General features: G+C 39.1%; 2 protein-coding genes across 9 annotated transcripts in view; one reads left to right on the top strand and one right to left on the bottom strand.

Moving 5' to 3' along the window:
* The window catches only part of LOC135163715 (protein abrupt-like), a 59,571-nt gene that overhangs the window by 1,870 nt on the left and 29,908 nt on the right, over positions 1–27,793 (top strand). The window lies entirely within an intron of this gene.
* Positions 125–27,077, bottom strand: LOC135163716 (voltage-dependent L-type calcium channel subunit beta-2-like). 8 transcript variants are annotated; one of them, XM_064123436.1, is made up of 10 exons: positions 25,032–27,077; positions 17,231–17,326; positions 9,723–9,839; positions 8,146–8,265; positions 7,811–8,021; positions 7,369–7,466; positions 6,973–7,109; positions 6,270–6,811; positions 5,853–5,891; positions 125–3,329 (listed from the first exon to the last, which is right to left on the bottom strand). In XM_064123436.1, the coding sequence occupies exons 1-10, from the start codon at positions 25,224–25,226 to the stop codon at positions 3,076–3,078; spliced, it is 1,809 nt and encodes a 602-aa protein (XP_063979506.1). In that variant the 5' UTR covers positions 25,227–27,077; the 3' UTR covers positions 125–3,075. The 8 variants fall into 8 exon arrangements, with proteins under 8 accessions (XP_063979506.1, XP_063979508.1, XP_063979507.1 ...); XM_064123442.1 differs by lacking the exon at positions 5,853–5,891 and adding an exon at positions 4,999–5,073 and having other exon boundaries at positions 3,189–3,329; positions 25,032–27,076; XM_064123438.1 differs by lacking the exon at positions 17,231–17,326 and having other exon boundaries at positions 25,032–27,075.

Genomic DNA, 27,793 nt, shown 5'->3' with positions numbered 1-27,793 from the left:
ATTTTAGAACGAGAGATTGCCCACTTCTGTAGCTTTTTTGCATCTCCGATTAATTTTACGATTATATGATAATTACATTGTCAGTTTGATGAATTTATCAGGAGAGAGACTCATGAAGTGTTGGAATTTAATCAGAGAAATTAAAAATATATATTTCAATCAATGGTGGTTCCGTCATTTATGGCAATGAGGGGGGAAAGGTGAGAGTCAGGTGAAAATAAATTGTATTTTTGGGCATTCTCTTGAAAGTTCTTAACCGTTGTTAATGGTCTTTGACCTCTTAAATCGGATTCCTGGGGAAATTCATGCGGAAAATAGTCCTTCCAGGAATTCTTGTCTCTAAAACTGAAAATTTTTTTTTGGGATGCAAGCTCTACGCTTTCTGTGTATTCATGCAATGAAATAGAAAATTTGATGATAGAGAAGGGAAGGTTATGATAAAATATCAATGAATATGTTGTTGTCATCCTCATTAAATTTTCGAATTTATTCTCATTGATTTCAAACGGAGTTCTTCAAATTTATCATTTGATTGTTCAATCCTACTTAACAATGCAGCGAAGAATAATATTCGCCTCAATAAATTGTGAATCGTTCTCTGATAAAATAAAAACGTGAAGGATAAAAGATAAATTTGTTTTCTATCTCTAAAAATTTATCCAAAAAACCGTCGATGAATTCACGTGGTTGATGTCTCTAAATTTAATTAATTTTCTCGTAGTAAAAATCCATTACTTGCAATTTAATTGCTGTTATCAGATAGTTTGAATGCTTTCTAACAATTTGTTTCATAAGAACAGTAAAAAGTTGATTCTATCCACATGCCCCTAGCAATTTTCAAAATTTCTAATGAACTAATGAAACGCTAGAAAAATTTATATCGTTTTTTCTCACGATGTTGGGTTTAAAAAAATCGAAATATTGCTTAATTACTCCACTAATTTATCGCTGAATCAATAGAACTTTCAATCAGGGTTTTCAAATAATTGATAGACGAGACCGAAACATTGCTCCTTGCTGCAGTCAAACATGTTTTTTTTTACTTGAAGTTGAATTATTATTATTTCTTAAATTTCATTCAATACTCTCAATTCTTACATTATGTACAATAGCTTCGATACAATAGATTTCTGAGGCTAAAATTGTAACGGAGATAATGTCGGTTGATCTGTCATTTTCATTTGTTTATTTCACGTAAATTCAGCGATGATCGCGTATTTCCGGACAGTGGTTACGATTTTTCATAAATTTGTTATGTCCGTAATTATCTCAATTTTCCACTCCCCCTTTTTCTTACTTTGTTTACTATTTACACGAAGTAGCGTGTGCGTATTTTTTAGTTTTTTTTTTTTAATTTCACTAAATAAAAATTGAAAAAAACAAATGAATTTTGCTAAAGTGAATTATCCTCTAGCTGGTCGATGATCATTTATTTTCATTAGCTACACAACACGCAGTAAAAATTCTTTCTTCAAATTTCATTTTACCCCAATTAACATGACTCGCCTCAATGCTGCAATCAAGTTATATATATATACATATACATATTACTCTGTTTTTAAGTATACATATATATATAGCGCACGCTCGCACGCACGTAAAAACGTATTTCCTTTAACTTTATACATTGGCAATAATCGGATGTTTGATTTTTAATTTTTTCATAACTCTCTCACTCAGTGTGGAACAATAAGTCGAGTATATTGGATTTTATTTGAAACCATCGACTTTTCATTGGAATAAAGTCAACAAACGCCAGAAGACATAATTTCCGGCCCAAAAAAACATATTTTCTTATCTATTTATATACTTGTTCCTTCTGTTTTCTCCTCCTCTTTACATCTACATTGCACCTCTAATAAACGAATGGGAAAAATAAATAAATTGAAAGAAGGAAAAATGAGGTGAAATTATAATCGAAGAGGAATACAGTTACTTTCTCTGTTCTCATAAATTCTAAACATTAAAATTGTCGCTCGCCGGTTACTTTACTCAGTACAATTTGTTTTAATAATTTTCATTTGTTCAAATTTCTTCATCAGTAAGTCATCGAGCAACTGATTTAATTCATGAATATTTAATTCGACCCAAAGGATTATTCGGGTACTCTCACTATTTGTTCTTTTTAAATTTTCAACCACATTCATTGTTCTCTTACAATTACTAATGGATAAATAAGAAATATTAATTTGCAATTGGTCGGTCACAATCGACGAAAGACACGAGAGTTCAAATGAGAGATGTGTGACAGCGTTGGTGGGATCGATCCTTTCGTCGCCTTGATAGCTCTGAATTATTTCCAACTCGACACAAATAACCATTGCCCCGGGGGTTTTTTTTTTTGGTACTATCTCGATATACATTACCCCCAGAAAATTTCGTAAATTCACGTTATCTCCAAGAAAGTGATAATAATATAAATCAACAAAATAAAATTTCGGTGAGAATATATTTTGATCGATTTCCCCGATCATTTGAGTCGACTTCCACAACCTGTTTGATGCACCATCTCCACTTACCAGAGCATCGAAGAGAAATCATTTCAATGTAATCCATAATATTCCCCTTGTTTGCAACAGTTGTCATAGAAGAATTTGTTCTAATTCCAAAAATAATTCTCCTCTCCCCTCCCCAGCACATGATGAAACCAACAACATAAACCAATTAATAATTCAATAGTGTTTGGTCGATCTTCGGATAGAAGAAAAGTATCATTATCCTAATAATCAATAAATAGTCTCACTACTCAATCCAGTGAGTCCAGTAACAATGACAATCCCCGGACGTAAATGAAAATACGATAAAAATAGTCCGGAGTTTAAATAGTACTATTATACTTCATTTACAATTTAATGAAAAGATTACGTGATTTTTTGGATTTGTTTTCTTAATAATTTAACTTTTTTCTTTCATCATTTTCATTGCACTTTTTTTTTTTTTTTACTTTTGACGAATAAATTAAGGGAAGGCAAATTGCGCACTTTAATGAAATAACTTCATTATCATTAAAAACTATAGGGCGGTAGTTTTAAGGTGGGGACACCGCTGTAACGATAAGCCCCGGGGCTCCAGCTCCTAAATGGCATTGAGTGCCCTCGAGTCTTGCTGCTGTCGTCGTCTCGATACGCTACCATAATCCACACTACCACCTAGGTATGAATCCTCTTCATTTCCATAATCATGCTCACGTTCACGTTCTCTTTCTCGTTCTCTCTCCCTCTCTCTCTCCCTTTCTCTTTCCCTCTCGCGTTCTCTCTCTCGTTCATTACGATCAACTCTCTCCATTCTGGATCTCCTCGTGCTACCATGACCACCATAAGATCCAGTCCCTGTGGAGCACATTTAACGAAAAAAAATTCATCATTAGTATTTCTGAAATAATTATCCAGGAACAATCATCAAAAGGAATCACTCGTTTAATAGTCACTTTGAAAATCACTTGAACATGTTTATCATATCAAGCAAAACACTTCCTGTTCCTCAGGTGATAATTTACCTCGAATCCCATGGATTTCATTGGATAATCTAACACAAATGCAAAAGCTGTTCATCAAGCACAATTTTTTTTATGCTCATGCAATTGCTCAAAATGAGTTAAATAATTTATAAATAATTTCTCATGAATGATGATCAACCTGATGATTATTGTCAGGCTAAAAAAACTCGATATTCATTGCTGGTCTCACGGTATCACTAGCTCTTCTAACGTTACACATGTTTATATGTGTACTAAACCGTTATTTTTGGTAACGTGGACTAGTCTAATTGACAAAAAAAAGTTCCATATTAGATGGCGGGCTAAACGAGGGGGTAGAGGGGGGGGAGTTCTATGATGATTGATGTGATCGAGAGAGTTTCACGGTTTAATTTTTTTTTTCTTCTCAGGACAATTTGCAACGGATTTGGTTGGTTTTTCATGCTTTAAAAGCGTTCGTACTTACAACGCGACCTTGCCAATAGGTGCTCGCGGTCTCTCTCATTAGTTTTGGCTTCGGGGTTTTAATTAATATTATTATCCTCTCTCCCTCTATGTCTCTTGGTCTAGATAGACACCAAGTGTACAAGCAGTTAATTGGTCCAACAAGTAGATATGTTTTGATTATTCGATTAAAAAAATTTCTTATTTCTTTTGAAGACCAACAAGAAAATAGTGGAAACCTTGGTGCAGTACGGTGGGGTGTTTTGACAATTTTTATATAATAATTTTTGAATTTGAGGGTTGGGAGATAGCTAAGACGATGATTTAGCCCTTTAGGCTGAGTCTCACTGCTTTTCGGATGATCCCTGTGGCAGCGACAGCCTCTACTGCTGGCACGATATTATAGGACAATAGAAATTTTATAATTATATTAAATAATTCAATGAATATGGTTCCTAGACCAACTATCAATTATTCTCTTTCACAATTTGTGTTCCTGTCGTCGATGTATTATTTTATTTTTATTTTTAAAAATTGGGGGAATGTAATATCGCTCATATGAGGTTGAGGAAACAGATGTGAGATAGTAACGTTAGGTCTTGAAAGCTGCAGATAATTAACAACAAATATGAAAAAAAAAAACAAATAAGAATTTGCTCTTGTCTCTATATGGTAGTTATGTGTGCTAATAAATTAGTAATCTGCTTCCGAATGGTCATCGTAATGGTCAAACGTAATTAATTATTTTCTCCGCGTTATAATTAAAGAATAAGGTTTATTTTTAAACAAGTGGGTCAGATTCTCAACTTGGCTAAATGTGATGGTATCCTTTCCTAGAATCGATTGCCATTTTTTGGCCCATAATGGACAGATATGCCACAAAAAGTGAAATTTTAACTCGAAAGATTACGAAGCTTTCATTCGGAAGCAAAATGAATATGAACAGGAAAAATGCATAAGTGAAGGTGACGTGATTGGCAGTGCAATAAATTATTTGTTGGATTTTGTGAAAAATGGGTGGATGAAGGAAAAATGGATGAGAGACAGAGAGCAAGAGGGAGAAAGATAAAGAGACTAACGCGGATAATACGAGGGGGCCTCTTCCCACTCGCTTCACTGTGGCGGGTACAAGTGCTGGGATCCATACATTGCGGCTGAAAAGAAACACAGAGTGAGGCTAGCAGGTACCCGGAGGCCACTCGAGCATATCCTCGACGGGGAGTAAAAAATAGGGACTGGTGTTTTTTTTTTTAATACAATTTCCTGATAAACGTTTCCAAGGACGCGTCGACCACGGTGTCGAGATTCTCCAACGATTTTCGATCGATCAACCACGTAATTCTTCATCAACAATCCAGAACTTTAATTTTCGTAAACGTCAAGTAATCAATGATAACAGAAGAGCAAAGGAGGTGAAGAAAGTAAATTAATTATATGGAGAAAAAAAATCTAACTATAAAGGATACTTTGATATTCTTATCAGTCAAATTGACAGATATCAATAAAGTCAATCGATTGTCATCCCCGCGGTTGTGCAAGCGATATAGACATTTGAATGAGGCAGGAGCAGTACAAAAGGTGTTTGAATTAAAAATTTTCATCTCCTTCAGTTCTACGATATTCAAGAAGAAAAGAGCTAATGGAACCATCTGAATTGGTCTCATACCTCGACTACTGAATAAGGGAGGAAATCGTAATCAATAAGTACACAATAATCACATGACAATGACGAAGTACACTGATGCATACACATATCTACAAAAATGATTGCTGTACATGAGATGTATGCAACAAAGTAACTGTTGAGACTGACAAGCGCAACGTCAAGGCAGTAAAATATATCGACCGAGGTGCTACTAAAAATTTGGATAACTACACCTGACGATATCAACGTTAATATTATTGGGGGATGTCGGATAGGTGGATAGGTTACCTCTTTTCTCATGTGCGTAGTGAGAGACGTGATGGCCACCTTGGGTTGCATTAAAGATAAACAGCGAGTGACATTATTACTACCCTATTACTCAATTTATGATAAAATGGTGATAATAAAAATATTCAGTGACAAATGTGGATGCAGATGAGAATCGAAAATCGTGTAATTAACCTCTGTGATGGTGTACTTAGCTTCTTACAGATGATTTTATTTGATTTAATTGTAAAGAAAGAAAATAATAGAGAGATGGTCGGCACGTGAGAGAAATCAAGATGCTGAAGTCATAGAAATATAATATTAAAATAATTCGATGCATAGACTACTAAATATCTAAATATCGTCTAGATATAATCTAAGTATCATCTAAATATCCATTAACATCATTGCCAGTGGATGACTGGAGAGAATAAATACCTGAGGGTACACGAGGCGCTAGAACATCACCAGGTGCTGCATCAGAGGCCACTGTCATGGCTCTGGGGGTTGGTGCTACTACTGGTGGATGGGTTGCCCTCCAGTAAGCCTCCAAATATTCAGCAACATGATCACATGCCTCCTCCAACTGATTCTCATCAAGAATAACATCAAACATCTCTGGTGGACATTGTGCTAACTTCTCAGCTGCCACCATTTGAACATTCAAGTGACGTGTTTGCGATTTGCCACGTGATTTAATCAGTCTCTGCAGTACTTTTGGCGATGAAATTTTCAGATAAACTATTATTGGTGCTAAACTTGTTTTAGCTAACTGTGATGGATGATTTATCGTGTCACAGTCTAAGACAACTAGCTGAAGTGTTCTCGCTAATTCAAATATTCTTTCTATCTCAGCCTGTACCTCGGCCAGACAACTGCTTCTGCTCGTTGAACGCTCCATTATCGCTCTTTTTGTTGGATTGTTCAATAGTGACTTCTTTGCTAGCGATATGTCCGCCATTACCCTGGTTATAATGATCCTGCAACGAAAAATAACTGATATTTTACCGATATTCGATAGGGAGTAATTCAGATTGAAGTATTCAGGTCGTAATGTTTTTTTTTTTGCTTTGGAGTTGACTAAAGTCGAGGTTGGATATTCCCCGGGTTTAAATGTCGTTATTGTGATTTATTCACTTACCGTCCTTCAAATTTGTGCTTGAGGTAATCAAAAAGCGCCTTCTGCATCATATCCGTTACTTCGTAGCCCTTCAGTGATGGTCCAACCAGTACAACTGGCCTCATTGAAGGTACAACATCGTAGGGAGTTGCAGTTTCCTATTGAATAAAGTCCTCATTAGTTTTCGCAATGTTGGGTCATTGACGAGATATTGTAAAGTGAAAATTTATTGACATCGTATAGATTACTCACGTACGACTGTAACGTTGGCCATGACCCAGAGTGATTGAAAAAAAATAAAAAGAGTTGGGATTTGTCAATTAGTTTATAAGCGAGGATATAAAGCATTAAAAGTACTGGGCACTGGATCTAATCACTGATTGTATTGCATAGAAGGGGAAGGGATTTTAATGTTACCGGCTTTTTAAAGAAATTCTTCCGCTTCTCTTTGGCTGGTGGTGTTGTGAGGGTTGTTTTTCCCGGCCTGGCATTGCCCACACTGTCGCTATCATCTCCTTGGGAAAATAATCAGGAACAATATAGATTATTTAATTCCATTATCCGGGGAATGAGTCGATATATCGAACTCTTTCACATCTTGCGTCAAGAATTAATAGACAATGAATGAGTGACATGACATTGTGAATCACGATTTTTAGTCTCTTCAATTAGTCTCCCCAAGGTTCTAAGAATATTTTTCACGACGAAATGGTATATTTTCCGTTCTCAATGGGAATTTTTTTTTTTTAAATCCATTGACTACTTTTTAGTTGCTCTTCAGTGCAAGAAAATCATCATCTCTATTAGAATTCCATTTCTGGATGTGAAGAGTCTCGTTGACATTAATAATTGGTATTACCTGGTGTTGGTGGAGTTGATCCACGCGATGGCATACCACTTTCCCCCAAATTACCCGAGGAACCACCTCTTGTTGAATATAAACCCTTTGTTCCACGTGCTGCACTTGCTTGGACTCGAAGGGCTTCTAATTTAACCGGCGATGGAATGAATCCAACGTCCGCACTCTCTTTCACGAGCCTGCCAATCCACCAGTTGTTGTCGTACTTCTCCTGTAATTGATGAAAAAAATTCAATAATTGTAACTGACATCGCCTACTCACACCATTACATCAATGATAATTTCATTCTCGGAAAAATTCAATTAACAAAAACAGTTCAAGTTAATGAAATTACCTTGATGTGAAGAAAGTCCCGAACGTCGAAGCTGACGGCAGAGCCGTGTACCGGTGAGTCATCGTCAACCGAGCCATCGTAACTGACATTTGTCCTGACAGCGAATGCCACAGGTTTCGTCTGAAATTAACAAATAAAATAATAATCTGAGCTATTCATAGAAAAATAAATTCTAGGAAGAAAAAATTGTGGACGAAGAACGAGTTTTCTCTTCTATTAAAATCGACTAGTGGAGAGTTCCATTGGGAAATAACGCCCACACCCTTCTCCCCCTTGTCGATTCTTTCAATCCCCCGTGTGTGTTACAATGAATATTTCATGCTGACATTTTCCCACCTGCAATGAACTCATCTCCGAAACAAAAGATTTATTCACACCTCCCTCAATCACAATGACATCAGTATTTCCAATAGCCCTTCAATAATCATCCTGAATGATGTCAGAATAAAATCAAAATTTATCCTATAGAATTTCACCATAAGTCAACTCACTTCGAGTAATAATTTTTTGTACTAGGAAAGTCTACAAATTAACTTTCTCAGTACAGTCGACGTAACGTGTTTGCTTCCTGGCAGAGACTGCGTTAAGTTTAAGATTGTGCAAAAAGTAAAACAGAGCTTAACAGAGGCTGTGCGTTCATAAAACACAGCATACAACCGCTATAATAAAAAATATCTGTAGTCACATAACGGAAAAAAATTTTCTAGGCATTTTTATTCAGGCCACTTCTTCATACTGTTAGAAAATTACTTATTGAATTGCAAATAAGAATTTAATTTTGCAATTTTTAACAATAACTCATTCACAAGACATTTTCATATATTTTCTCATTAAAGAGTCGACTGAATTCTGAATTATTCAATGAAATTACATTAAACCAATGACCGACTGTAATGGTTGGGCGAGTGTGGTGTTGCTCCGGCGATCATCCAGGCTAAGCAGCGTTCCACTGGGATACTACTTGGATGGGTGACCGTTTAGGAACACCGTTCGCTCGCTCAAAAATTACTGTGCGGAAGGCACGGGTGTGGAGACCCAGTGTACCCTTCGTGTCAGTGTGACGGAAGGGTACACTGGGACCCTGCACTATCGGCCGACTGTACGGTAGAGGTTTTTCCATGGTTTCCCTCTACTCCTGTGCAAATGCAGTACAGTTGGGAAAAAGTCGGTCCCATGGCACCGCAGGGGAAGGGAAAAACAAAGTGGAGGAAGAGAGGAGAAAGGCTAGGCGGGAGGAGATGTAAAACAGCGGAAATGCGTTGTAACATCAAAGGAAATAAACAAATAAAAAAAAAAAAAAAAAATACATTAAACCAATAATAAAAAATCAATATTGCGCACTATCTGTCATCTTAACGCACGTCATGCAGAATACAAACCCTTTGCGTCCCATTAACCCTTTCGAAAATTTAACTTTTCCACTATCTTTATAAAAATAGTAATTTTAGTTCCGCTCTGTGTAAAGTGGTATTTCTTATCAGCAGTTGAGTATATAATTGACTCATTTCAACTGACCACAAATTTTATTTGTCATTACCGGTCTAGTTAATTAATGAAATAATTCAAAAATTTCTCACCCTGGCTTTTTCAAGCTGACTGAGTGCCTGTCTCTCCTTCTCCCTCCTCAGACTCTCCTTTTCCTCGTCCAGGGACAGATCCGAGCTCGGTTGTGAATAGTTTGAATCAGCCGAGCCCTATAACACAATAAAATACCGGCCTCATTTCACCTGTCATATCAATAAAACATGAATACATTGTTGATTCATACGCAACCCATATTTAATCAGCCCCAGCCCCAAGGGGGTAGCAACAAACGTGATAAAAATGAATAAAAACCCAAGACCAGTTGAGTTTTTAATTACAATTAACGAATGAGGAAGAAGAAAAAAAAAAGTAAAAGTATAAAATTGTTAAGGGATGTCTGCACGCTCTGTCGAAGGGGGGTGGGAGGCGTCTCGGACGTCTCGAGGGTAACGGTATCCGTGGCAACGGCCTCGACTCACCCTGCTTCACCCAGAAAGTATTTTCCGTCATGCCGAATGCCAAGACTCGAGTCATGCGCATATTAAAAATTACTTCATTACTTTATGAGTAATAAACTATTGACAATGAAATATTATTCAAGTTGATGATCATAAAGCACTTTAATTCGAGGTATATCGATACATGTACACGGTTGAATGATTGTTCACTCGGTTGCTCTTCATCATGCCCCGGTAGGTTCAATTTACTGGAAATGATTATCCAGGTCATGGGTGATCATCAAGTACACGAGTACTTGTAGCAACCATAATCATCACATTGAGTGATCTTTTCAATGATTTTTTTGGTAAAAATACCTGTGTAAATAGCTTGTTGTAGCCGGAATTGTGGTGATTGTAACCTATCATCGCCGAACAAGCCGATACGCAGTCAACAGTCGTCTGCGCAACTCCCTGAGTTCATTTATCTCGCTATTTAATGAATTTATATCACTTCATCAACACATTTTATTGTGCACTGTTTCTGGGTAGCAATAGGCAAGTTTTTACGAATTTTTGTGCGATAGTTTATCATGTTGAAATATCAATCATCGGGAATTTTTGTACACTGACTCGACAGGGCACATTTCATTCACTGATGAGGGAGAACACCTTGTATCACAGACACGAATATACCGCATTGCGCTGCTTTCGTATATATTTCTTTTTTTTTTTCGGATTATGTATATGTCTATTGTGGCATGATGACGATGTTCAACTGTATGGTATCATCTGTCGTCCGTTATGCTGTCAGGAGCCCACCTGAGCCCCTTGTTTTTTACGGCATGAGGATGTGAATTTTTTTACGCTTTCTTTTGCAGCCCATCCAAATATGAATATTTATTAAGTCAATTCAGCGATCACGATGTTAATGAAATACTCATTATTGACAAATAACTCAGCTCAGTGTCTCAAAAATCCACATGTTGAAAGATCAGAATACTCGAGATAATTCAAATAAATAAATCGAGAGTGAACACAAATAATGAACACGAAGTGTTTATTTTTCTGTTGGAAGATACCGAGATCCATTCACACGAGCTAAATGCCAACTACTTGTCCAAAAATTACAAATTATTTCGGTTAAAAAAAAAAAGCCAAATGACTAATGTAAAATGGGTAAGCCCAACTGGAGTTGTACGTAGAGGGAGACAGATACAAAACTGTTTGTTCGTGGAATAGGAGATGAGTAAAACGGATAATGTTAACACAGCGCCGACGTTATACTACTATTGGGGTTGATTGCGCAGACGCACATGGTGCCGTATCCTCGTGTGTCGTTGATTGAATCACCGACCCCTTGTTTTGCCCCGGCTAGATACCAGACTCGCCCTGTGACACTCACGTCGTTTCCTCGTGTCTGACTTTTCGGATTATTACACTTTCACTGATAATTGTTGATGCCAATTCCCGAAGAATTTATTCTCAAAAATGAATTATCGATTTTTCCTCCCACACATGACCAATGACATCAGCCGTATTAGATCAATCAGTGGGAATTTTTCAACGTTGCTACCCGGCACACACGTCACGAATGTCACGACTCGACGATTCACTGGCCCAGTGACTCCCTTCAAATTCCACGTGCGTTAGAATATGAAAAAAAAAAATTTCCGGGCGGTTTTAGGGAGAGAATCGCGGTCCCGGTGAGGGTAGAGGTGGCACCGATGTCTCCAGGGATGTTGTCATCACGGGAATGAGGGTTTTTGGTAACTAAAAAGTTCACGGAATACGTGTCCCTCCTTTTACTACCACGATTACTGGATATTCGACTTTTGCCGTGTCTGCCGCAAGGTGGTAGCAGCGCGAACAACCCCCCAACGCCATCCACTATATCGATCCAAACCAACTTCATACCCTCTTTGTTTAGCCACCCCCTTAGGCACCATTCACTCACTCACTCATACGTAACTCTGTACCACCCACTTTAACCCCATGGTGGTGGGCCAAAAGTATTACAATTCCGTGTGTAGTCGGTCACGATGCTGCGGCCACTGCACCCAAATGTCTTTCGCCGGTTAATTTTCTACTTTTCTTTATTGATTTTTCATTGTTTTTTTTTATTTTTTTTGTTGAGTGTTGGGATTGAGGCGGAAGGGGAAAGTGTAATTAGAATGGTCGGTTGATTGATGGGGGTGATTTTTGGTATTTTATTTGTGACATTTCGTTTTACCTTTCTCCGGCCGAATGGCTTATACTGACGCCCCATCGGTCGACGCATGTGATGCGCCATTGTTTCTTCCTTCTTCAGGAACTACTTTACTGGCTTCTTACTTATCCTTAATCCTGATTCTAGGTTATTTTTTCCGGTTTTTTGGGGGTGGAAATAGTCGATTGATAGGGTATATTTATCACCAGGGTCAGCTGTTCATCTCCATTTTGGGGGGATTTTTAATTGAGTAATTGACGGTTAATTGATTAAGTAATTCGTTTTAATTTCTTTTTCATGTTTAGTAGAAGGGTTTTGAAATTTTTCGGGGGATTTTAATTTTTTCCTCTATTATTATTTTTGGCACGTCACGTGGATCGGAAACGGAGGGCACTTGAGCATCTCGATCAGCTGATTTGTCGGAGGTTGAAATTTTCTATGGGAGTTTAAGGGGGAAAGGTTGTGTCAGGCTTCCGGAGGTGGGGGGATTTTATTCGAGGGTTTGTCGAATTTGAGGGTAAAAATTCATCTACCACTGATTTTTAAGCTCAACAGGCACAACGAGTGACTTGGTACTGTCTCGCCTCTTGGTAAGACCGATGATTTTGGAACGCAACGCAGCCTCATCCGCTATAAATAAACTCTCGGCACTACCACGCTGCCAGCACTCGGCCCTCATCACCTCCCCCCCCTACTTTTTCATTCTCACTTTGTCTCACTGTCTTGAGATTTTCCTTTTTTTTTTTTGGAGGGTTTCGTGTATGTAGATTTAACGGATCAGACGTCTGCGACCTTCATGTCAAATCAGTGGCCGTTGCAGTGATTTATAACAATGCGAAACGATTTATTCAATCGGGATGATTTTTAATTTGCAATTGTAGTGACGCACCAAACACCGGATGATCTACTAATCTGCCAAGTTTTATTATAGTTACCGACGATTGTCATCAACTTATAAGGTGACAAATTAAAAATTCATCCATTGACGTCAAGAAATTGTTCAATATTAACAATATTTTCATACTCTCGATGGTACATCATGTCGTAATCAGTTGATTAGCTGCTAATTATGGGGAGTTAGGGTGCGCCAAAAACTATTGGATTTCCCACCGCGTTTTTTGACTTTCCGCGCATTTCTATTTTTTTTTTAATGAGAAGGACTAGGGGATGGAACGGGTGTTGATGGATCGGAATTTAATGCGCCATCGAGTCGCGTTGGTTTCATTCCTTAATATTAATTAGAAACGGGTAGACGATTTTTTAATTATCAGCAATATGTTTCTGAACTATAAAATTGTTTTGCGAAATTTTCGCGAACCATTTCTAACTGATTGGAATATGTTTAATCGCAAAATTGATTATTTGACTGCTGAGTATATAATCGTTGTGAATGAATTGCGCGGGGATTTAGGGAGAAATCTTCATTACCTGTAGTGGAATAGATGGATAAGGTAGAAAGTATTGAGTGCGGGGATTTCGGTGAAGCAACGGTAGAGGCCACGACTAACGTGAAATATCAATTATTGATCGGTGAATGGATCATGAGTTGACAAATCAATCCAAGCGATTACAATTGATTTAAATCAATTAAATATTGATAAAAATGTTCTTTCCGATGATTAATGACAACTCGTCGGTAGTTGATAATCAAAGTTGGAGATGAAAATATTTTACAATGACAACTTGTCGATTAATGATCCAGTCATCTGAAGAATGATGAACTTTCACGTGTTCGTAACCGCTCTATGTACATACGGTACCTCGAGGTACATCGGATCCACATAAGGAAACTGGTTTACGGTGTAATGTTTATCCAGAATCATTCAGTACAATTAATAGATTACACGGAAAATCCAACGTGAAGGGCAAACCATGCGTCTCAATATGTCAATAAGAAATCATTCAATCCCTGTCTCGAAAAAATGTCCTGAAGTTAAATAAATTTTCACTCTTCTTTAAAGATAAATAAAAATAAAGTGTATGAAAAACATCAGATGAAAGGGGAAAAAAAATAGCAAGTGCTATTTCGCCAATAAAAAAAAAGTCCAGTCATCCCTGCGACTGGCAAACGTTTGACCTTGATCTTGGAGCTGGTGTGGTATTCGGTAAGGTGCACCGGCGCTCAAATAAAAGGTGGCGCTCGAGGGGTAAATTTGAAATAGCACTTGTGTTAGCTCAAGCTGCACAAAAACCCATAAATGTAAATAAAACTTTAAATGATTCTATATTCACCATAAAATTACAAAATTAGGAAACTATTAGACTGATACCGCAAAGACTTGTTCACCCAAAATTCTCTGAATTTTACTCATCACCTTGAAAATAATAATAAAAAAAACAATAAAAATGAAGAGAACATAGAGAGGACTTAGCCTGCGGTGTTGCGCGCTCGTATAATGGCAACGTGTTTTCGTCTAATGTACTTTTTGTGGTGTCCTTGATGGTGGAGTCTGCGAATGCAGAACTACAGGGTCCGATGGGATTTTACTGGGTGGTAGAGGGCAGGGACTTGTTGAGGGGTAAGGGAAGAGACAGGAAGGTAAAAGTGGGTATAGGGCTGGGGGTATAACTAAAATCCGAGTAGAGGCGAAGAAATTTGTCGGTGTCTGCGCGCAAGAGTGCGCGACCAGGCACACAAACAGAGTGCACCCCAACCCACCGCAACTTTGGGCCTAGTCAAGGTCAGTACGGCATTGCCAACCCGATTCGATGGATCCTGAGTGCGGCTGTGTTGGGGCCCACCCGTCCGCCTGCCTTGATTCGCTGACTGGTTCACGTCTCACCTCGTGGGCCTTATGCTGCACCTTGTCTGCCCTACCCCCTCCCCCACCCCTCCCCTCCTCTCTACCTCCCTGCGCCACAACTTTTTTTTCTTCTGTCTTTACTTCATCTTTTCCTCAACGATTTTTTTGGGGTTTTGATACTAATGATGCCCATTGCATTCACAGAGAAAGAGAATCCATTAAGGATATTTATCTTTATTGATGTTTTTTTGAGGAAATCATATGCACCATTCGAGCGCTCATTGAAATCTGATTTGGGACTATTGTTAGAGATTTACTTATTATTTAAAAATTGGGGATCTATCGAGAGTTCACAAGGGAATAAAGGACGATTCATTTCACACCCGATATTCATGCAAAAGTTAATTATGCAAAGTATTAATTTTCGAACAGAAATAAACTTGGAGAACAATCAATGTAAATCATGAATAGTAATGAATACTCGTAAAGCATAACCGGTATAAATCACTAGATATATTAGAAAAAACTTCGGAAGCGAAGAACAATGGCAATCAATCAATTAAAAAATGAGCATAAATCAGGAAACTAGAAATTCTGCAAACAGAAGTCTTCTGAGGATAATTTCCTCTTTAAAATTATTAGAATCAGCAAAGACAAAAGAAATTGGCTTCTCAGGCACATATAGTCATGTATCTAGCCCAGCAAAGCGATATCAGAATTGCGATTCCAATCCTGTTCGGATGGTGCAGATTTTTTTGTAATTAAAATGATTTTTAAAACATGTGCCCACGAGGTTAGCACGTGGGTAAAGGTCCTGTGCTTTACCGCCTGTGGCGAGAACAGTATTTTCCATCTCGGTGTAAGGATAAAGTGAAATTTCGAAGGGTGCGCTGTGCATCCCCCGGGAGACAAATACCATGTGCACCTCGGATGGGAAAAATATGACTTTTCATCCTAGTCGCCGAATATATATATTTTTTTTACCCTGTGGCATGTTTTTCCACTTGATTTTTACATCATGCATTTCTTCATCCAATCAATAATGAGCGTTTCAAAGGACTTTTGATTTTTCGCAATCACTAGAAAAAAAATATTTCCACCCGACGGATTCGCGATTCTCAATTTATGATCGGGAATTCGGCGATGATATCGGCATTTCATTGGATTAAATTCAATTGCCAGCGAAGGAGGGAAGGAGGGGGGGAGAGGGATTCTAGTCGGTTGGTTTATATATGTAGGTATTAAAGCCAGGGGCCTCATAGTCGTTATCCTTGAGAGAGCCGGCGTGCACTCTTTCGTTTTGTTTCGGATGCATAGCCGGGGCCCCAATGAATAGGAGGGCAAGTTGACGCGTCGTTTTGCGGAGGTAGAGAGGGCATAAAAAGAGATGGTAGAGAGCAAGTGAGAGAGAGAGAGAGAGATTTTGAAAAATAATAAAAGAAGCCATTGCAATTTTTTTTTTTGTCCGACCCAAACCGAGGCATGAGGCACGTATTGTAAATGTGGTTTAACACTGTGGGATAACAATAGAATTTTCTATTTTATTTTTCTCTCCGCTACACTTTGACTGCTGATGCTTAGTTATTCTTTCGGATTTTCTCAAATGGACAATGGAATCCTGGCAAGTGCAGAGCAGTTAAGGTTTTTGTAATGGTGGGGGAAGGAGAGATTAGTCCGGGTTTTACTTGATAAATTTTAGTTGAAAGATCAAGGCCTTTTAACCGACTTGACGTTGAACAATGAGGAGAAGAGAGAAGCCATTTGCATTGGTGGAAGGGGGGAAGGAGGGGGGACAGAATGTGTCTGGAAAATTTATCCCCAAATGGCATACGGTCTTCGTGTATTTAGAACAGCAGGGTGAAGACCCAAAAGGGACGAGAAAATGACCGCGGGGAAGTGACTTTCGACTTTCGCCTTCTTTTCATTTTTCCAAATTAATTTACATTCCCTTCTTTACCATGAAGCGAATTTTTGAAGTATTGTGCGATAATTGTAAAGCATTTGAATCCCTTATCGGGTGCCAGCGTGAATCACGTGAGATATAATCTTAAGCGAGAGAGAGAGAGAGAGAGAGAGATTTTTTTGTGTTTAGAAAATTTCTGGTGCCACTCAAATTGAACAATTGCATTTTAATATTGTTTGCTTCACTTGGTGCATTATTTTTTACTTACACCACCTCGTCTTCTTTGGGGCACACCCAAATTAACCAACTGCAGGCCGTCACGACTCCTCTCCGGGGCCGTATACACCCTTCCGTTGGGCCTTGCCTGAAATATCCACGATGTAATGGTCATCTCAGGCTGAATAATTAACGTGAATATTTATTTATATTATTTTTTATAAATTATTCACGTGAGGATAGAAATTTCCGTGGTGATAAAACTGTTAAAAAAATTTTGAAATTTTATTCGAAACATTGAGATAAAAGCTTTCAACCCTGCACCGTCAATTAGTGTACAGTGTACGATAAATTGGTGCATGAATTTATTTTTAAAAAATTTGGTTTTAAAAAATAATGTCGATGTCGCTGATTAATGCTTTTTGTTCTGTCACTCCCTTTCTCTTCCCTCCTCTACCCTTGAATTATGGACGAAAAATGTAACGAGATGTGTTGGAGAGGTTTTTAGAAAAAAGAAACAAGTGAGAATGGTATACCTGCCGGTTGGATATTAAGGAGAACATCATACCCTCGTCACTTTGACCGTGCTCTCTCCATTCCTCTTTTTGCCCCCTCTTCCACCCCTCGTCAGTTCAAGTCTGCCTCACACTTATTCCATCCCCTCGTCTCTACTCCTCATCTATCCTCCCTCCTTTTTTCCTTTATTTTTCATTATGCGCTCTCGTTTTTTCATCCTCTCCCCCCGCCTCCCGACCCATATTTTTATCTCTTTCTATTTCAGCTCTCACTTGAGAGTTAAGCACATTAGGGTGGGGCAAATCGAGGGAAAAAGGGGGCCAAGAGAGCCCGGGTTGGAAAAAAAAAAATTGAGAAAAAAAAAAGTGAGATGGAAATACAAGAGAGCTCATAGTGGTGCACAACTGGCCAAGTCAAGTTGAGAATTCATCTCGCACCCCCGCGCAGGTCCATTTCAGTTGGAGGCTGCGAAACTCACCTACCTAACCCCGGAGTTGAATAAAAATGCACTAGACCCACCTCGCAGCTACATGGTACACGAAATTCCAGGTTATATATTTTTTTTAGTTTTCGTGAAAAAGAGAGAGAGAGAGAGAGAGAGATTTTTTCATCTCCGTTGCCCTCTTTATTCTCATTATCCCGGTGCGTTGCATTTTTAGCTGTTGCCTCTGGGGTCTCTAGAATCGATTGAATTAGGGAATAAAAACGAACTTTGGTATTACGTGACACGAAGTACGCCAGAAAGATTAGCTGTTGAAAAATCTGGGTTTCTCACAGGGAACAAATGCGTCGGTAAACCGTATTTCTGCGATTATGAAGAGGCTTACCGTGCTGGGTATAAATCAACATTTTTTTTTTTTTTGGGTTCATGAAATGGTGAAGGATCGATGGCTCTGTTTCTCATGGACTACTTAACAAACTTGGAAATTTATTAAAGATTTAAGAAATCGATGAGAATTACTTAACTCACTGGGGGACTTTGAAGAGTGAAGTTTGAAATTGTGGAACATGAAAGATTTTCTCCATGAAACAATGAATGTTTGGTCTTATAATTGGAAAATTACACCAATTGAAACTTTACTTTACGTCAGAGAAAAAAATGGGGGAATATGCAATGAAGATATATTGTAGTATTGTTTAACAATTACTGAACACATAGGTCATAGGCTCTTTGTCGCCAGTAGGACAGACGATGAAAATTTTCAGGACTTTGACAGTGAAAATTTGTAACGCAAATATTGGTCAAGATTTGTTCATCAGTAGTGATTCGAAAATTAATCAATCAATTAAAAAACATTAACCAGAATGAAAAAGTCACCTTAAATGACACACGAGACTTGTTCCCGAGTCACGTGAGCCTACGAATTGGATATAACGCTGTAAAAGAATTTCAACCGAAGGACCTTGAGCGCCATGTACACCTATATACATGCCTCTTGCCTTTAATAGCCGAGGATATACATATACGAGAAGGAGAGAGATTAAAAACGAAAAGTAAAAATGTTCAGGGAGTGAGACAGAGACATCCCCGGGAAGAATGAGGGGAAAAAAGAAGCGCAGTGTGTCTATATATATGATTTCCAGGAATAATAGAGGAGAAAAGGAAAAGAGAACGAAGCCAAAGGCGTTTACAATCGTAGGTGCGGAGTAGCCCTAAAATCCCTCATTTCCCCCTCGGGCCCATCCACCGCATACGCCGGTTTTTCAAGCCAAGTAAGGGGGGGGAGGGGGTGGGGGCCCACCGGCGCACTGGTAATGCGTATAATCAGAAAAAAAAATGCTTGTTGAATGGAGAAACGGTAAAAAAATTAAAAAAACATGACGCCGACACTCTAATCCCACCCCAATAACCCATTCCATGAGCCATATAAACTTGAAAACAACGGATGCAACATTTACAAGGAACAGGGGCAGAGAGGGGGGGGGGCGGATATTTGAATTGAAAATTTCCTACTCGAATTTTTACCTGAAAAAAATATAATGTGATGCAGTCACGAAGGCGCCATCTGACTAACGCCCAAATTGCTAGTTTTGCATCAATGTTTTTTCTATGGCGGATGGTTCCTCCCCCGGCGAGTGACTAATACACTATGAACAATTTGTAATTGCAGTGCAAAAAAGTACACTCGTGATACAATTTTCTAACTATAACTGTTAGAAAAAAAAATATCACTGACAGGTGGCTGTTAATTTTCAATGCAGTAGCACTGAATATCTACGATTTGGGGAGGAAAAGGTCCTGAAATTTATGACAGCAAATAAATATGGATTGCAGTGGAGAAGGTGTGGAAGGTAGCAAAACAGCGGGGGAGGAATAAACAAATTGAAAGACAATGAGAAATAAATGAAGAGGATGAGCAGTTGGAGATGGGTAAGATGACATTGGTTCCAGGGATGGCAGCAGGTAGATAGATATAGATTGGACTAGAGAAGTGAAAAGGATGGCGATGAGGGGTGAGAGGGGGGAGGAGGTAGGGCATAGAAAGAAGTTAAAAAAAAACAAGGAGTAGCAGCAGGAACTGTTGCAGAGTAAGGAGTCAGTGAAGGACGAAGGCAAAAGCAAGAAAACGATACACGAGGAGAGACAAGAGAGCCTGGAGGGCAAAGAGGGTGAAATCCCTCTCTACCATCGGCATCTCATTCCTGACCATCCAAAATGGGCCCAAAGCTTATGTACCCATTTTTATACTCCAGTCTCCACATCCACTTGTGTAAGTCACTCCAAGACCGACTTGTTCATGTACACGAAGCATCATCGATGCTTTGGATGTATTGGAAGGGTAGTTGTTCCACTGTCCTATACTTTATACTCCTTTATAATACTCTCTATACTCACACGCATAAAACTCCGGTCTTTCGGTTCTTTCGGAGGAAAAAAAAAAAATTAAGAAAAAAAAAACGAAATAGTCTCATCTCTTATTCCCCCGGTTGAGGAATTTTTTTTACGTTCTTTGGGTTCCCGGGATTATACCGGTGTTGCCTACTATAACCCATGTGGAAGGAGAAAGGGAAACGTGTGCACATGTATTTTCTTGCGACTATAAAGCCACAAACAAGACGCAGTTACATTTGCCCGAGGAAGTTTAAACCGTTGACGAGAGTAAAATCTCTCGCGTTTTTGGGGGGAGAGAGATATTGGTTGGGGATGCTGTGATGGTGGTGGGGAGGGGGAGGGGAGCAGTATAGCTCGTAAGCTAAACTTACCTTTTCTACCTGCTTGTCTGTCTACCTGACCACCCCTCCCCCCATTATTTCTTTCTTATTCCACTCTTTACTCACACAGTACTTTGGCTACATTCTTGCTGCTTCAAAAAATCATCTCCGGTTGTTAGATTTTTTTTTTTTTCTTCGTTCATTTATTTTATCTCTACTAAATTTATGGGTATTTTTTTTTCCCCCGGTCTCTTCTTGTGGATGTCTTTTTTTTTTAAACTCATTATTATTATTGAAAGAGTGGTGTAGAGGTGCGGTCGCGATCGATCGTCAACGCATCGAGTTAGTCGTACGTATGTCTTGAAATAGAGGTGATGTACGTTAATAACATGTGTGTGCATATGGGGTTGCCCCGTTACGAGCCACTGAGTCTATGCGCCATCAACCCCCTACCCCGTCCCTACGAAATCCCTATCCCTATTGCTCGTGATCGTAGCTTCGTATTAATGCTCGAATTGAGAAGAGAATTTATTTAAGGATATTCAAGTGGAACAGTCTCGACTCGGGGATGGTTTTATCGAGCGGTAAATTTTTCGGATTTTTTTTTTAAACAATGCGGGCAGGTGATGTTAATGGGGATTAACGAAGTTCAGATGAATATAACAGTGCGATAATGATTTTTCAATTGTACTTGTGGGTTTCCAGTAGTTTTGTCTAAGTCACTGGTGATTTACGGTTTTTATCTTCTCTATCGACGCCATTTTTCACGGTATCGAGGTCATTTAGGGCTTGAAATCCGCAAAAGCTATCAGTATTGTCCAGGTATATGATATATAACTCCATATCGCAGTTGGGTCTTTTCATGTGGACGGTGATATTTAATAAATATCTCCCATGACCTTGCTATAAATTTGCTTTTTTCGATGACACTTGTTCTGGCAAATTTGGAATAAGTGACGGGTTTATTAACGATATAAACTCTTATTAATATTAAATCAGTGGCTTGGTCGTTCTTATCGCATTCTGAATCGTGTATGATCCGTCCTCACAGTGCCTGACGGTATTATGAAAGTTTATTACTCAAGATTTATCTGTTCTTTTTATTAACGATAATAGAGGCGGACATCAAATGTAAATGCTTGGCTGAAGGTAAGAATTTCCATTTGAGGAACTTCTACTGCGACCTTGCAACGGATTTCGTTAACAATACAAAAAAAAACACGTTAGTTTTTAGAAGAAACTAACACTATTCATCAAAAATTAACTGCGTGTGGATGGGAGATGTGTAATAAAATACCTTTTTGAGGAGTTTCTAATTTGAAAATTTAGGACATAAGGTAGAGTTTTCTCTTTAATTCAAAGATATTTTTTTTTATGTTTCCACTGAACATGATTCAGTTCGGTGTAATTTTTATTATCAATTTACTTTAAACGAGCAGATTCCTTACTTCACAGTTGACGGCGCTTAGACGAAGTACAAAATCTCAGTAGAGTTAGAAATTCTTCATCTAACAATCATGAATAATTCTCTCTCTCTCTCTGTGAATAGCAACTTATTTTTCTCTTCATTGAAATTGAATGAGAAAAAATTGAAATAAAACATCAACACTCATAATAAATTGATTAAAAAATATTGTACACATGCACGTTTGTGTTACCCCTCTGAGAGGAGAGGAAGAGATATTATTACAAGTTTCTATGCTCCATGTTGGGTAAAGATGTTAATTTTCGGAGTAGGTAATGGCTGTTTGTCGCAACGAGATAAAAGATTAAGTGGACAGTTGAAGTGGCCGGTATTAATGGTGTCCCAAGCCATAGTTTCATGCCTCACCGAACTTGAGAATTCCATCAGTTTATTATGGACGGATGCGATAGATTTTTATCTCACCGAGATTTTTTTTTAACGGTCCGACCGGTAATATCTTTTTTCGGATGAGGTATGAAGCAAATGTATACGACGTGGAATAAGTTTTCTTGAAAAAAAAACCAGTCTCACGATAGTAGAAATATATACATATATATGAATATATATATGTATCCATATATATTTTGATAATGAGGAACTACGTTCGTGCACACGATAAAAAGGTCATGTATGTAATTTGGATATTTATCGTAGACACGCGGTTATCGAAAGCCAGGTGCTTGAACCGTTCACTCACTCGAATAATATTTCTTTTTTCATATTTAATATTAAGTTATTCATGAATTCACTTAATCGCCTCTCTGCACCTAACCTACCTGGGCTATCGAGGTTTTTTTTTTTCCCTTTCTTTTTCCCTAAATCTTAACGTGTTCAAAGAGACTGTGGTGTGCGTGTGTGTTGCGTTTTTTCGATTTCGTCTCTCGCGCCGGGCGAATAATCAACGTTTTAAAATTTCGTAGAAAATCCTGCGCAGGTAACGAGCGACATAAATTCTTTATTAGCGGTGCGGGGCCACCCATACCCGTTTATTTCACGTCCTCTCCTTTATATCTCGTTGAGTTTTTTTTTACTTTATCCATTGGAAATACTTTTTACCTGGATTAAAGTCAGACGGGATTGAATATTTGGGAGGAGCAAGTAACCTTCAGATTTGGAAATGTTAAATTAATCCAGGGTGGGGGGCGGGGGGGGGATCAATTTCTACGAATCGAATTCATTGTTTGTAATTTTAGAACTATGGACCGTCCTTCGCCATGATAATTTATTTTGGTTTAATTATTTCCTCTCACTTTTTTTTTACGTGAAAATTTTTTAAACTTCTAGTCCTCAATTTTCTGTCAAAGTATTATTTTTTTAACATCCACAAAGTGAAGTCTCTAGGACTTCCTAATTCAAGAATCGCTGAGTATTCTGTGGTTGATATACACTTGGCAACGTGGCCCATTGAAATTGCCGTAAAAATAAATAAGATAACTGAAAAAAGAAGGAAAAGGAATTTGAGATATTTTGTTGCAGCGAGAGGATGAAGAAAAAGTAGAGATATACGCCCCCGTAGTTATTTCGACAGGAACCATTTTACTGTGGCTCAAAAGAACCTGTTCAATTTCTGTGTGCACCTTGAAGTGTATATGAAGGAGAGTAGAGGAAAGAGAAGAAAAAATGAGACAAGATTTTTGAAAGATGACCAGGGGGGCCTCCTCTCTCAGCCACTGAAAGACGAGAAAAAGGATGGGGGAGATCAGGTCAGTCCGACTTACATTACTGCGTGAAGGGAGTTGTTGGCTTTCGTGAAATCGGGAATATCTGATCATCCGGCTGTCATTTACCTGCGCACTCGGAGTAAAGCCGACAAGCCACTCGTTTATGCTCTTAGTTTCCCTTGCGTGCTCAGCATTTTTCAAAAATTCAGTGGGAGATGATTTAAAGAAGAAAAAAAAATATATATATATAATATATATGTATATATATATATATTTCTCTCTGAATCTCTCATCGCTTTAAATTCATTGTTCAATACCCATAATTCCTAACTATTTCCGAGGAACACATGGCAACTGCTGCATGACAGACTACAATTAATGTTGTACCTCAACAAATTACCCCGTATTTCTTCATTTTTTCATTCTCAGAAACGTAATTCAATAATTCAACAAAAGCCCCAATTCTTCTTCCCCTCCGGCCTAATGTGTCGCGTATTTTTTTTTATATCTCGTGCCAACTTTTTAGAAACCGGGCGAAGGGGGACAGGTGTACAAGTGCACTGGGGCCCGGTGCTTCAAAACTACCTCAACTCCCCAGTCTTTCTTCATCCCATTGGAGAATTAAAAATAAAAGTCGATTGAAACAGAGAACAGAAAAAAAAAGGAAAAATCAACCCTTAAGAATTTTTATTCCAAAGAAATAATCTCCAGTATGTGGATATACAACACAAATAAACACATGCCCTCTACACATACATACACATGGCCAGCATAATGGTAGAATGGTAAAAAAAAAAAGGTAACGAAGGTTGCGGGTGATAAAGGGCACGTGCGAAAGAGGAAACCCGTTCGGTCGTCAGTGGACTATCCCTTTACTCCGGAGCAGGCGCACCTTTCACTCCTACAAGCTACACTGACCTACATTCCGAACAAACCGGGTCCACATTAAATCCCAAATCAACACAAAGAGTAATCATAATCAGTTGCCCTTCTGCTCCTCCCCCCCTTCCCCAAGCACCCCATCCAGCCCCCTAAAAAATAAAAACAACACAACTCACTGGATTATTGGTGGAAGACGCTGCTGGACCAGCGGCAGTGTGTCCCTCGTAATCGTAATCCTGTTCCCTGTGTCTATTCCTTCCACTGGTATGCTCACTCTCCCTGACCTCTCTATGATGATCACGATGATCCCTGTTATCCCGTAAATCACGGCTCAATTCACGTTCTCCAGTGATACGGGACTGCCTAGACATCGCCGGCTGCTCCTCCACCTCTTCTTCCTCTTCCTCCCCCACCTCCTCAATTTCGTCCTCCTCTTCCTCGTCCTCAGAGTCAAGAAGCAGCCGTTCGGTACCAAAGCCACCACCGGGGTTGCCGTCTCCACGGCCGGTGACTCCCCGTCGAACGGGATGACGCCGTAGGTCACACCATCCTCCACCTCCACCACCACCCCCACCTCCCTCCTCGTCACACGGACTCCCGGCCACCCCGCGGCCCGTTGATAATACACCTGGCGCCCTCACCTTCTTTCTACCAATCGTATTATCCTGCAAACCCACTGACGCCCCACCGTGGCCCTCCGTAACATCACCGTAATCAACTATATTAACTTTACTTCTTCTACCACTTACAACATCCCGATAATCATCGTGATAATCATCCTCATCCTCCTCCCGATAACCGGGTAAACCGAATGACGAAGTTGGTGATAGAACAAGTGATTCACTGAATAGTACAACGCCTCTTCGTCGTCCAGTTCTTGTGCTGTCGACGCCACCGCTTTCGCGGGGACGATCTTCCCGTCGTCTCGTCACCACTTGAATTTTTTCAATACTTTAAGGGCTAAATCTCACCCCTGCAACAGCACACTCCGGGTTTTTATTCGCTTCGTCAAATGATCATCGATGATTTAACGATATTTTTATCCTATTTTTTTATTATTTCTTTTATTTTGTTCAACTCTTCTCTGGGTAGCTTTTATGTTCGTGTGTTGTATGTTTTATTTATAAAGTGTTTGCCCTGATTATGCGACACTCCCTTGGGCTTATTGTTCAATCTCCAAGAACAATGAGCATCTCTCAGTCAAAAAGAGGCTGTCGATTATTGTTGCTCAGCGTTTGTTTCAACCCCAGACAAGTGGGTGGATTTTTCTTCTTTCTGCCTCGTATGTATAGAGGTTAGGTAGCACTAGTTGGCAAGGCTCAGCGAATGTAGGGCTGTAGGTCACATTCACCCGTTCAACTACACACACCCAACCCCTCTCTCCCCCTTTACCACACCACCAATCCACTCGGTGCGACTTTGACTCAGCTGCAATGTACCCTGGCGCAAGGGGTTGCGGCGTTGCACCGGTCTAACACACTCAATACTCCTCACAAAGACACTGTAATGGTTTTTTTTTTTTTTTTTTTTATTTTTCGTTTGTCGCAGGGGAATTTGTCCGAGGAGAACGGCGCAAAATTCTCTCGGGATTTATTGACCAACTTGATAATCCAATTTGATATCTTGTAACTTGATTAGGCGACACTGGCCGTCTCCTTCCTTTCAATTTTAATATGGAATTTTCGGAGATTGGGTTGCAACATTTATTCAATTTTTATCGACAATTTTCAAATGATAAAACTTGTTTTATGGCGAACAACTCAAGTGAACTTTCGCTTATTGGTACTTGGGTTATATCAAACAAGTGCTGATTAAACTCATGAATTTTCGTTTAATTCACTGATTCAGGGTAATGAATATACCACTTGGAGTGGAATTATCGAATGTACGACTCACACCAAGTTGTCTCAGACACAAAATTCAACAATTTTTCCTCCAGAAGCCAGTGGTGACAAGGAAAACACTGGCTGATATCGGACTGTTTTTCACCCACTTTGTGTGCAACCACAGACTAGTTATTTTTAATCTATTCAACTGAGTAGAATGACAAATAACTCGGTTATCAATGACTGGTATAATTTATTGTGTAAAATTTACTTAACGTCAATGAGAAATTGACGAGAAAACACTGACGATACGTTTGTACGTTTTTCCAACGGAATATTACGGATATGGAAGGTAGATGGGCTTCGCGCTTCGTTCGGGACTCGGTTATCATCGGTATTGTTCGCCGATAATCGAGACTTTTCGCCCCGTTTGCTTGATAGACCGTGTGACGTCACGATTGTGTATATGCGAACCTGGGGATGTCTTTTATCGATCGGTGGTGAGAGCGCATGCGAGTCGATGATAGCTGTTGGATTCCAGTGTTTCTCACCCCCCTTTCGCCCTTCTTTCCCCCTGCTTTCATTGGACTTTCTCGGTGTTTTCAAAACCTGGTAGTCGCTCACGCGCAGAAAGGGCGGGCGATAAGGTGGGGGCGGGGGTGCGACACGTGGCGCGGTGTATTTAACCCGTGTGTCTATCAAGGGCTGGAGGTACCCTCTATCTGTCTGGACATGTACTTCGTATCAGTTTCTGCAGCACCAATGGACAATTCATCGATTTTTCTTTCATCAAATATTTGTTAAATATTCAACTCTATGGTCGTTTGGAGAATCGGTACTGAGGGGAAAACAGATTTTATGGAATCGTGTCTTTGCAGAGGCGGACAAATTTACCAGGAAAATTCTCGTATTTGGGCAGAAGAAGAGTTTCAGTGGTGGTAGTGGAAATGCTATTGGCTTAAATGTGATTTTTTGATGGATTGTCGGTTAATGGCTATCCAATAGTAATTATGACGCCACTCGAGAGAATCGATTTAATGAATTTGTAGACAATTTAAAAACACATCGATGTAAGGGCAGCAACGATTTATTGTGATGATAAAGAATTATTC

The sequence above is a fragment of the Diachasmimorpha longicaudata genome, chromosome 6 (assembly GCF_034640455.1).
Source record: "Diachasmimorpha longicaudata isolate KC_UGA_2023 chromosome 6, iyDiaLong2, whole genome shotgun sequence".
NCBI lineage: Eukaryota > Metazoa > Arthropoda > Insecta > Hymenoptera > Braconidae > Diachasmimorpha > Diachasmimorpha longicaudata.
This window is presented reverse-complemented; position numbering and strand designations above follow the sequence as displayed.

Excerpts from the sequence above, each read along its gene's own strand:
- LOC135163716 (XM_064123436.1), bottom strand. The coding sequence starts at position 25,226 with ATGTCTAGGCAGTCCCGTATCACTGGAGAACGTGAATTGAGCCGTGAT. Across the intron at positions 8,266-9,722 it reads GTCAGCTTGAAAAAGCCAGG|ACGAAACCTGTGGCATTCGC; the intron begins GTGAGAAATTTT and ends TGTTAATTTCAG. Across the intron at positions 6,812-6,972 it reads AAGCACAAATTTGAAGGACG|GATCATTATAACCAGGGTAA; the intron begins GTAAGTGAATAA and ends TTTTCGTTGCAG.